This window comes from Grammomys surdaster, unplaced genomic scaffold (genome assembly GCF_004785775.1).
Source record: "Grammomys surdaster isolate TR1022 unplaced genomic scaffold, NIH_TR_1.0 264, whole genome shotgun sequence".
NCBI lineage: Eukaryota > Metazoa > Chordata > Mammalia > Rodentia > Muridae > Grammomys > Grammomys surdaster.
Genome location: NW_021604705.1, coordinates 2,375,463 through 2,387,583, shown reverse-complemented (window position 1 = coordinate 2,387,583; position 12,121 = coordinate 2,375,463). Strand labels below are relative to the sequence as shown.

At 40.3% G+C, this 12,121-nt stretch overlaps 2 protein-coding genes across 3 annotated transcripts in view; one reads left to right on the top strand and one right to left on the bottom strand.

The window, feature by feature from the left end:
- Positions 1-12,121, bottom strand: part of Abcb1 (ATP binding cassette subfamily B member 1) — a 144,806-nt gene that overhangs the window by 90,677 nt on the left and 42,008 nt on the right. The window lies entirely within an intron of this gene.
- Rundc3b (RUN domain containing 3B) overlaps positions 3,986-12,121 on the top strand; it is a 115,222-nt gene continuing 107,086 nt past the window's right edge. The window contains exon 1 of one of the 2 annotated variants that reach the window (XM_028776063.1): positions 3,986-4,332. In XM_028776063.1, coding sequence (XP_028631896.1) covers positions 4,223-4,332 — 110 coding nt within the window. In that variant the 5' untranslated portion in view covers positions 3,986-4,222. The remainder of the gene's footprint in view (positions 4,333-12,121) is intronic. The other variant, XM_028776062.1, reaches the window with a different exon arrangement.

Here is a 12,121-nt window from a genome sequence, read left to right as displayed (position 1 = left end):
GTGCATGGAAGTGCTGTTTGTGTGAATGTGTATGTGTGTGTACATGCATTTAGAGGTTGGAGGTCAAACTTTGGGCTTCTAAGTGTCTGTAGTTCCTCGGAAGTCCTCTATATTTTTTTTAATAGAGGTCTCTCATCACTCTAAATTTTGCCCATCAACCTAGATTGGCTGGCTAACAGTGAGACTACATAAGGGTATCTTGGTTCTTGGCTTGGCATGCGCCTGGAACCCTGAGACTCCAAGGGAGAAACGGCAGAAACCCAGGGTCCTGACACGCAGTCTAGTCTGCATGGACCTACATTGTTCAGTCACGTAGGCCATTACAGCCCCTCCCAAAGTGCACAGGTTGAGGGCTTGACTACAGGCCTCAGGCCCTAGAGATTTACATACTAATGAAGGCCAGAGGGCAGAGCAAATTAAACATGCTTCCCCAGAACCTCCCCCTTTCTCTCTCTCTATTTAACTCAAGTCTGCCCTGAGTTTCACAGGGATACAGCCAGATCCATCTACCATCTGCCATGAAAATAAACCCTTTTGGAACTATAGACATTCTCGTGTCTTTGGGGCCTGCCACTCCCAAAGCCTCCAGCCTCTGGAACCTTAGACTTTCTCCTATTTGTGGGACTCGCTGGAGTAGAAAGTCTCTGGGACACCACTGTGGCTTATTTTCCCACAGTTGTGGGGCAGTGGGCTGTGAGAAGTAGCTGGGTGCCTGGTTGAGCAAGTCTTGAACCCGGACCTTTATCAGGGCGGCAGGTGTTCAGCTCTGCCCCCAGGCCCTGGTTCTTTTCATTCAGCTTTGGCCCTCCACAGCCCCTCCCAAAGAGTGGTCTGTGACCATCAGTCAGGAGGAACAGTGCCTCAGGCTCTCCCACATGTAGATGAGGTATCTCCACGCTCTCAGACCAAGCCAATAGGCGTCATCTGCTGCCAGACCCTAACCCACCCTGAAACTGTATATAAGAGCTGTATTCAGGAGAAGTAAAGGTGTGTTCGAGAATCATCCTGGTGTCCGAGAGTTTCTGTCACAAGAGCTGTAACACTAGAGCTGTAACACTTGGGGAGAGAGAGATCTGCTCTCTGGGAACCTTCCTGGGACACCAAGCTGCTTCTTTGCCAGCTAGCCAGCTTCCTATCGGCCCAGCCCAGCTCGAGCTGACTCAGCTCTGAGAGACAGGTGCAGCACCTGGGAGTGACCGAGCAGCGACTGTGGAGACTCAGGCAGAGGCAGCAGTGGGGGCAGGCAATCTCTCCTCCCTGCTCGCACTCTGTACCCTTTGGCCCAGACCTCTCACACCAGGCCTGGCCAGAGACCAATGGACAGTGGAGACAAGGGCAGAGGCGGTGGCAAAGACAGTAGCGGACCCTCAATGCTCTCACTCTGTCCTCAGCTGGGAGATCATCGTGGGACACCCTCCGGAACCGGGGACCCACAGCTAACAAGCCCCAGGGATCTGTCTCCACCTCTCAAGTGTTGAGCTTACAAGCATGCCATTAAACAGAGTTTTGAAAATGAGTTCTGGGGGTTGGACTCAAGTCTTTTCAAATATTTTACTGAGTGAGCTATCTGGATAGCTCCTATAGTGAATCTTTTAATATATTTAAATATGCAAATATTCAAATAGTGAATTGAAATTTTATTACCAAAAGAAGTTAAAAAAATAGTGTGAAAACTCATTGAAGTTCTATAGTAGGAGTACATTACATACTAACTATAACTGATTTTTAATTCCTTTAATTTCTTGTTTCCAGATTAGTAATCCAGAAAACACTCAGAACATATCACTCAAGGTAAGTGTGTGTGTGTGTGGGGGGGGGGGGGGCAGAAATCTTATCAAATGAGGCCCCCAAGTGGTAGTTTAATGAGAACGGTCCATGCAAAAGAATTCTTATGGTAAAAGAGTGTTAAGCAAGTGACAGGTGATCCCACTAAAAGCAATGAAAATTAACATTGTAGCCTGATAACTTAAGGTAAATTTTACTGTTTTCAGTCAGAAATACAACGGTTATAGTACAAATAACATGAAAGTGTACTTGATGCCAGAAAGCCAATCTCACTTTTTTATTTTAAAATGACTACACATGGTCAACTTCTACCAAACAAGGTTGCCTACCATTTGACTTCAGACATCTTCCTACTCCCTACATCTTTTTGAGACAGGGCCTAGTGTTCAATTTGCATCTGAAATGTTTCTCAGAGGCACAGGCCTCAAGTGTTTGTCCCCACCTGGTGGCTTTATTTTGGAAGGTTGTAGAAACTTTGGACAGTAGGACCTACTTGGAGGAGCCAGGTCACTGAAAGAAGGTCCTGGAGTTGTCTTATCCCTGATGGATTCTCTGTCACTCCACATCCTCTCAGATTTGATATCAACTTCAATGCTCTCCTGTAGCCTTCCATGCCATGAAACTTCTGAATCATGAACCCAAATAAACCCTTCCTCCCTCAAACTGTTTGTGTTACATAGTTTGGTCACAACAACACAGAACTAATTAATTAACAAAGCAAGGTATTCCTTTTACCCACATCATCAGAATTCTGGGATTGCAAAAGTATGCCACCATTCTTTGCTCTGGAAATTTTCTTTAAAATTAATGATTTTCTATGCATTTCTTTAGACACTTATAATCTCAGGCTTAAAAAAATAATTCCCAATTTATGTTCTGTTTGCCATTGCTAGTGTAAATATTTTGCTAAGACTGGCTGTACAGCCAAAGCCTCTGTTTTCTGATAGCTGGTTCTGAAGTCATATGGTTAGGCTAGCAAGAAAAGATAGGATGTAGCTCCCAGGAGGGCCTCCTTGACAAGCATGTTTGACAATTGAAAATACAGGGAATATTTGATTACATTTGCATCGACAAATCACATACCCCTATATATATGGAAACTTCACCTGCGTTTATTCATGTGAAAGATAAAGTTCAGAATCTAAGTTATTTTATCTTACAAATGCACAAATATCGTCTGTAGCAACAGTTAAGTATTTGCCTACAAATATTTTTATTTTAACATAATTATATTCAATAGTTTAAAGAAGTAGGACAGAGATCAGGGCCTCAAGCCAGAAGCCTCCCACAGGTAAGGCCAGAGAAGTGGAGACTCTGCAAAATGGTCCTTCCAAGTGGCTTATTAAGCCTCCAAGGCAAGATTTCCTTCTGCCCTTAGTCAAACTTCCCCAAAGCTCACGGGCCGCAAGTTCATTCAGATCTCACTGCACAGAACACTAGGCTCGACCAGCCACACAACACTCATTTCTCTATGGTAGTTGGGTTTCAGGCTGTGCTGGAGACTGAGGAGGGAGGATGAGCCCTCGAGGAGAATTAAGGATTTTAATCAGATTCACGTGAAGAGAAATGCCATGGGCACATGCCCTGATGCCATAGTGTCGTTGTTTGTCAAGCTCACAGAGGGGTTTGGGACAGATGGAACCCTTCTGTTCTAGGTAACCCCGCCCCACCTCCCGCAACTGTGGCATTCTCCTGCTGAGGCAACTGAAGCCCCAGCAGGAATCTATCATGAACATTTGAGACTTAGTCTTGTCAGGGTGGTTGCGGACCAGAGTCGCTGTGGATTGGGTACAGTAAGGCCGGCTTTCCAAGCCACCGCTGCCTCGCCGCGCACACCAAGACGCCGCACGAGCCGAGCCCGCGTTCTGACAGAGGCCCACGCGCTAGGGCGGGGCTTAAGTGAGCCGCTTTAAAGGCTCCCGGGGCGGGTCCCGCCCCCCGCCTCTCGTCATTGGCTCTCTCTGGAGCGGCTTTGTTCCCATAGGTGCAGGGGGCGGGGCTGCGTGAGACAGGCGTGGAGGGGGTGGGGGGGCTTCACCTCAGCGGCCCCCGCCCTGCTAGAAGAATGACGTGCGGTTAGGCTGACAGGCTCGCCCGCGCGCCGGTGCGGCGTTCCTAGGGGAGCCTCGGAGCCCGCCCGCGCTTCTCTCGTGGACGACGGTGGCGGTGGCGGCGCGCGCGAGCGAGGGCGGAGGTGGCTCGTGCGTACGTGTGAGTGAGCGTGTGTGTGTGCGTGTGTGAGTGTGTGCACGCGCGTGTGGAACCCGGGTACCGGGCGCGGGTGCCCCGCTGCCTTCCACACCCTGCCTGCTCCGCCGCTCCTTCCTCGCCCCTCTCCCTCACCGCGGGCTGCCATCGTGAGAGAAGGCCGCGGGACACAGGTGTGCTAGGCTTGCGGGACCGCTGGAGACAAAGGGGGCGCGGAGGTGAGCCCGCCATGGCCTCCCGGAGCCTGGGGGGCCTGAGCGGGAGCCGCGGCGGCGGCAAGAAGAACCTGAGCGCCCGCAACGCTGCGGTGGAGCGGAGGAACCTCATCACCGTGTGCAGGTGCGGGGCTGCGGGCGCCGGGCTGAGGGAGGTGCTGGGGCTCCACGCTGCGGCCCGCGCCGCGCGTGTCCGCGGACGAGCGGGGCCCTGCAGAGGGGCGGTAGCTTCTCCCCCACGAGGCCGTGGACCAGCCCTCGGCTCTGGACGTCCTCGGTTGGAGGCTGCCCCGGCGAGGGCCGGGGCGGAGCCGGAGAGGATCTGTGTGGAAGCGGCCAGCTAGTGTCTGAGGAGAAGAGGGCGGGGGAAGAGCAGCACCCCGCTGCTGTAGTAGTCGCTTAGATGCCCCCAAATCCCAGTGCGTCCTCTTGTTTCCTCTGGTTGGCGTCTATATTCTCACTCCTTTCACTCGGCCCACATCTGTATTGGGTGTTTTAAGTCTTGTCAACTACAGTGCTAGTGCTGCTAGCGGGATTATGGAAGGCTCCTAGTCCTCCAGTCAGTCCTTTATTGGAAGATGTGCCTTTATTTAAATGCTTCCTGATTGTAAATGCATCCCTTCCTCCAGGAAATATAGAAATAGATAACCACTATCTATAAATCAAGAATTCAGAAAAAAAACTGATTTTGAACACGCTGATAAATTTTCTTTAAGTCTTATAAATTTCAAGGCATACACTTCTTAGTAACCACTCAGAGCCAGTAAGCTCTGTTAAAATGATTTTTGTTCCATCATCCTGGTTAATCATCAACCAGTGATAATTCTCTAGTTACCAGGTAAATGATGAAACCTTTCCTGCCTCTCTGGCTTATGTCTATTTAATTTTTTTCTTGTGTAAAATCGTGGCTAGCATCTTAAGCAGATTGCAGCTATCTGTCGTAGGAGTTACATTCAATGATTTAAGCAACTTTTAAAAGTTGGATTCTCATGAATGCTCATCTGTCAGGAAGACTTTCGTTCACAGTTTGCATTGTAAGTGGTAAAATAATATGGATTATATTTATTATTTATAGTGTGTAGTATACAAGCTTTTGGCACAGATGGGCTTTATTACATTGTTTTAAATTGAGGCAAATTTCAAAGTTAGATACATAGAAAAATAAGCTAGTCGGATAGTCTTATCTTTTAGAGATATTAAAATGATTTTTTTAAAGAAATGAATTTCAAAGCAGGTTTCAGCCTAAACTGTGCTTTTTGAGTCCTTATGCTCATCATAGCTTCAATAGACTCCAAACTTCCTGATAGTTTGACATCGAAAGATGGAAGAAGTTCATCTAGTGGAAATGTAATAAACGTTGTCATTAGCTAGTGTCTTAGTACCACCTCCTCTTTTTCTTCATTGTTTTGTCAGGTGTACAATAATGTTGGACCAGATTGCTAAGGATTTCAAGTGATGGACTTAAAATGAATAATAGCCATCAAGCATTAATGTTTCCAAATATGAGCACGATGATAATGGTAGAAAAATATAGCAGCTAGGTGAGGCATATGCGTTTTTCTCTAAACATTTGAATTGTGGCCCATTTTGTGATTCTTTATTGATGTCCTGGAAAAGTGGGAATTTATAAAATAGAACAAACAAAACCAACTTCCAACCACTACATATAATTTCTTATACTTGCACAGTAACGCTTTTTCTTTTCCTTAAAAAGTTAGATATAGTTTTGGTTTAGGTTCAGTGCTATATCATAAAACTATACAATTCTGTAGATTTAATAACATATACAAATACAATATTGTTACTGTTTTGAATTTTGGAATTAGGCTTTAGGATAGTCAGGAAAAGAAATTGAATTTGGGTTCATTATGATTGTGTGTGTATATGTGTGTGTAGTTCAGTTTGTTATAGTAAACATTTATATATTGTGGACTAAAACCACTGTATAGTACTTACCAAATAAATATTTAGTATATTTTTTCATAAGTTGTACTGGAGAGAAAATGGTCACTTGAGAACTCTAAATTTTCCACACTCAACTCCAAAATATTTATACACTGATTTTAGCTACCCTATTTTGTGTACATATTTTTCATTATTTACAACTTTGAAAAATTAAGGTATATTTTCCATGTTTCTCCCCTCCCTCCTTTCTCGTACTTGGCCTTGCTGTGTAACCTTAACTGGCATGAAACTTGCTATGTAGATTAGGCTGGCCTCAAATTCACTGAGATCTTCCTGTCTTTGCCTCTGGAACCATGTGCTTTATGCTGGACCCACCTTTGGACTTTTTTAACCTGCATTTTTCATCCACATAAATTCACATGTTAGTCATTTTTTCTGTTGCTTTTAAGCTTATGCATTTTCAAAGATTTTTATTTTGTGTATGTGTGTTTTGCTTACATGTTTGTCTGTGCTCCGTGTGTATACATTGCTCACTGAGGCCAGACCAGAAGAGATGTCAGATGCCCTGGAACTGGAGTTACAAACAGTTGTGAGCTACCACGTGGGTGGGTTCTGGAATCTTCCTCTAGAAGAGCAGCCAGTGCTCTTAATCACTGAGCCATCTCTACAGCTCAAGCTGATAGCTTTTTTAAGCTGATGTATTTCTTTAGCTTTAGATCTATTGGCAAATACAATTAAAATCTAATACATTTTTCAGTTTATAATATTATATAAAATACTAAAATATTCATGTTTAACAATTAGAATACACGTTTTAAAACAACTTTTGTCAAACTTTTAAGTCAATAGTCTGCTGGCTGGTTTTATGTCAGCTTGACACAACTAGAGTCATCAGAGAGGTGAGATCCTCAGTTGAGAAAATACCTCCATAAGATCCAGCTGTAGGATCTCTTAATCAGTGATTGATGGAGGAGCCCTCCCCTCCCCCCATTATGGATGGTACAATTTCTGGGCTGATGCTTCTGGGTTGTATAAGAAAGCAAGCCATGAGGAGCAAGTCAGTAAGCAGCACCCACCCAGGACCTCTGCTTCAGCTCCTGCCTCCAGGTTCCTGTCCTGTTTTGAGGTTCCTGTCCAGACTTCCTAGTGATCTGAAAATATAAGCCAAATAAGCCCTTTCCTCACCATTTTCCTTTTTGGTCATGGTGTTTCATTGCAGCAGTAGAAACTCTAACTAAAGACTGTAGTTTAAAGGACATCTTACGCAAAATCAATTTTCCTGGCTTTTGGATGAAAAAGACAAGGGTGATTTAAGAAATACACAAGTTAAGCAGGATAGAGACAAATAGTAATTTTTATAATTAAAATACTTTAATAGCATGAAGCATCATTTTTATAGGGTAAGATAGTATTTCAGAGCACTAGTATTATTTCAAATTAGAACAGCACCTCATTTCTTTAGTGAGGAATAAAGAGCTAATATTTTATATGTAACTAATATCTACTCTGAGTTTAAAATTCTTCCCTTGGGTATACTGCTTCAGTCAGCACTTACTATGGAATACAGTCTTCTGTATAATAAAGCTCATAACTGAAATTTTAAATAAATTACTTAACAAAAAAAGAGGCTGCACATTTCTCTACCTTCTTTAGAGAGAATACAGACAGCACGATGGAATAACTATTGATGAGTGTCTTCTGGGTCTGTGTCTGTGAATATATGCGCTGTGCAGTGGCTGTCCTTGGAGACTCTGGAGGTACCATAGTACCTTTAGCTAAATGGCCCCATAAGACTTGTGTTTAGAGGTCTTTGTTTTTGCTGCCTGCTGTTTCTTCCTGCTGACTTAGCTGTTGTTTCTTTAAGGTGTGCTTACAGAAGCCCTTTCCTTTACACTTTAAATTTTGACTTGCTGACTATAGCTGTTGTGAACTAGGGAAGGAAATAAACAAATCTGTACCCAGAGGCACAAGCTAACTGAGAGAACTTAAGCAGTCTTAGCATTTTAGATATTGAATACTCAGGGGGAAGAGCTCTGCTGGACTTGGTTATAGTTCAAATGTATGTATGTGAAGAGTTACAGAATATACTGATGATAATATGCTTTAAACACAGCAACTAATTCTTTGTTACTACTTGCTTGAGTGTAGCCATACCTTGGTATGATGAATATGAAAACTATTCAAATCTTTTTATATGTAGTAGAACATTGATCAACATCTTTGGGTCAGTTTATACATCATAGAAAATTTATTCTGCACATGCTCCATACTCTTATATTTCCAATTACTCTTATCTAGTTATACACCTTCCTTCAGTGTTCATTGAGAGCTAAGATAGGACGCAATCTAGGGGGTCTTTTTGATGCTGTTGTCATGAGCAATGTATATCATAAAGGTATCTTATTTTGTGACGACTTCTGTGAGAGGACTTGTCATATTTCAATGTCAACAGTTGTCTAATTCTAGGCAGTTAGTTTATTTACATTTTTGGGCATATGAATATGGAACTTACAACCTTATCTTTGTTTTAGATAGTTGATAGGCTAAATCTGTGACCAGTTTTTAAAAACATATGTACAACATTGTGGTAATTCATTCAGCTCCACTATACCTCTACATATCAAATATAGTTTTGTGTATGTATATATTTGTGCATGTATGTACATGTTTTGTGCATTCGAGTGCATGTGATAGCTTGAGATCAAACTCAGGTGTCATTCCTCAAGCATTGTCTACCCTGGTTCTGTGTCAGAGGGACTATCAATGATCTGGAGGCCACCAAGTAAGGTAGACTGACTGACTAGTAAGTCTCAGGGATCTGCCTCTGCCTCTTCTGCCCAGCCCTGGGATCACAAGTACACTGCAACATGCCTGAGATTTTTGTTTGTTTGTTTGTTTTTAATATAATTCTTGAGATTGAACATAGGTCCTCATGCTTGCAAATAAGTATCTCCCCAGCCAGGGAAATAATATCTACTTAAAATATGCATGTTAAAAAGTATAGGTAGCATAAACATACTGCCCATTGTATTTTTATTTCTTGACTTTTTCCACTCTATAGTGTAAAGAGAATTCCTTAATTATAAAGTCATCTATAGATTTCCTTCACTGTTAATACTAACCAGCTTAATAAATCTGCTTGATTTTCCAAATACTCAAGTACTATCGTTTTCTTGTAAAGCTATGTTGCTTTTTTGCATTTATATCAATAATTCATGTGCAGATTATTTGTATTTGTGGTGTGAAGTGTGGAGACCAGGATTAAATAGTGTTCCTAAAAAGTTAGGTGGCCTAGTTGAAAAGATCATATTTTGTCTAATACCTTCAAGTATTACTTTTGTCTTAAATAATAGGACCATTCTGCCTCCATTTCTGGGCTCTTTCTCTCATTTCTTCAGTCTACTAGTTTCTTCTTGAAATAATATAATACTATCTTAACAACTATTATTTATAATATGTCTTACTGTTTGATAATAAAGTTGTATAGCTTTATATTTGAAGATAATCCTATCTATCCTTAGCCTTTTGCTACGTAAATTGTGCAAATCTACTTATCAATTAACATGAAAAGCATTCTGAGTGTTTAAAAACTTTACCATTTTTAATATGTATATAACATAGTTTGGTCATTTTACGTGCCTACATTACCCTCTCTTGTCTTCCTCACACTCCTCATTGAACACCTTCTACCCAAGAAATCCCCTTTGTAATTATATGTCATTTGTCTGCTTGCTTTGTTTTGTTGTGACTCACTGAGTTTAGTTAGGATTGCATTCTTAAGCATCAATGGGATGAACATGGGCATCTTAACAGTGGATATACCACTGAAGATGACATCTCCTCCAACAACCATTAGCTATCAATAGAGATTGGTGATTTTTCTTATGCTTGAACTGATCTTATAAATCATTTTTGATAAACTTTCATCTTTATAATATTAAAACTTATATGCACTCAATACAATAAATATTTTGATATGTTTAAATAATCTCTTCTCAGTCTCAGAAATAGGCATTGGCTTAGAATATATAGGCATTATAAATCTGTTGTCAAATGTATATTGGGTGCATTTATAGTATAACTAAAATCATTATATTTTCCCCCATTTTTGCTAGTATGAAGACATAAAATTGGTCTTTAAGCATTCTAGACTTGAAAATTATGGTCTTAAATGATTTATTTATTGATTATATCCATCTGCAGATTATTTATATTTGTGTTAAGTGGTGTTAATTTTCTACAGGTTTAAAAAGATTGATCAAAGCTCACACATGCATGTTTTATTTTTTCATTTGACAATCTTTATCCATTTTACTTCTTGTCTTACTACTTACTACATTGGCTAGGATCCCTAATGCAGTGTTACAGAAAACATTAAGTATTTTATGACTTCTGTGGGCGTTTGCAGCAGATTTTTTTCTTATTTCTTTACTATTTTTAGATTCCTGGGAATTCTTATCTTAAGTAGATACCAAATCATTTTTTTCCTAGCAAGATTATACATGGTGCCCACACCTTTTTTTTCTGTTCATGTACTGAATTCTGTTGTTTGACTTTTACCTTGGAATAAAGCACCATTAGGTAGGTTATGTTTTTGGGATTTCTTTCCATACAGCTGAGTTAATATTTGGGATTTTTTTTACATATTTACTCATGGGAGAGGTTGATCTATACTTGTCTTTTCTTGTCATGTCCTCATCTAGTTTTATCAAGATTACCTTGCTTTTTCGTCATCTTCTACATAAGCATTATAAGATTGACACTATCTCTTGTGAAACACAGGGCAATTCACCAGATACCAATCTAGACCATATTTCTTTGTGGAAATAAAAAAAATTCTGTAGGAAAATTATTAATAGATTCACTTTATTTGATAGATCTTAACAATCCAGATTTCTGTTTTTTTCATCATTTTTAGTAACTTATTTCAGGGAATAAATTTCTGCATCACTATATATAATATTATATTATATATTATATAATATATATATTATATTATATATATCATATATATATATATGAGATAGAATCTTGCTGTATATGCAGCTTAGGTATTTCAAACTTAGGATCCATCTGCTTCAGCATTTCCTGAGGGCAGAGGGTGCTAATGCCTTTTGCTTGGTTAAAAAAAAAAATCTGTAGAGATTTACTACTTCTAATCCTGAAATCTGTATATCCCTCATTGTTTTCTTACTAAGCCTTACCTAAAGATTAATTTTTTTCAAAGAATCATGTTTGGATTTTGTTAATTTTTCTCTGTCTAATCATGGATTATCTTTAAAATGGAGCTATAATTTCCAGGTATAGATATTCTAGTTACCTTTAACTTACATTTTAAACATAATTCAACTCTGTAAAGATTATATTCTGAAAGGCTTCAAGCTTTTGAAATTTTGTTGATAGCTACTTTATAATATAACATATGGCTAGTTTCCATCGGTGTTTTCTATGCATTTGCATGTTCTGTTGATTGCTTGTTCTATATATGCCATTTATGTCTAATGTGTTGTATCTTTCATAACTTGTCTATCCATTTATTTATTTATTTATTTATTTATTTATTTATTTAATTTTATTTTTCAAGACAGGGTTTCTCTGTGTAGTCCTGGCTGGAACTCATTCTATAGACCAGGCTGACTCGAACTCACAGAGATCCATCTGCCTCTGCCTTTTTAAGTGCTGGGATTAAAGTCTACCTAGTAATATGAGAGAGGTGATACAGTATCTGAGCTTAAATCTATTTTTTCACTTTGTTATTATACATATAGAATTGTGGCTTTAGTATGCTAATTATTGTGATCTTTTCCTTGTTGCCTGTTGCCCTTGTCATCCGGATATATCCGTTTATATCTCTAACAAAGCTACTTTCTTCAAAGCTACTTTGTCAGTTGCTAAAATTGTCAAAATAGCATTGGGAATAAAAAAAAAGTAATGATGGGGCAGCTTTGAAAAGCACAGAGAAACAGAATGATGGCATCCATAGCTCCAGCCTGACCAGGGAGGAGGGC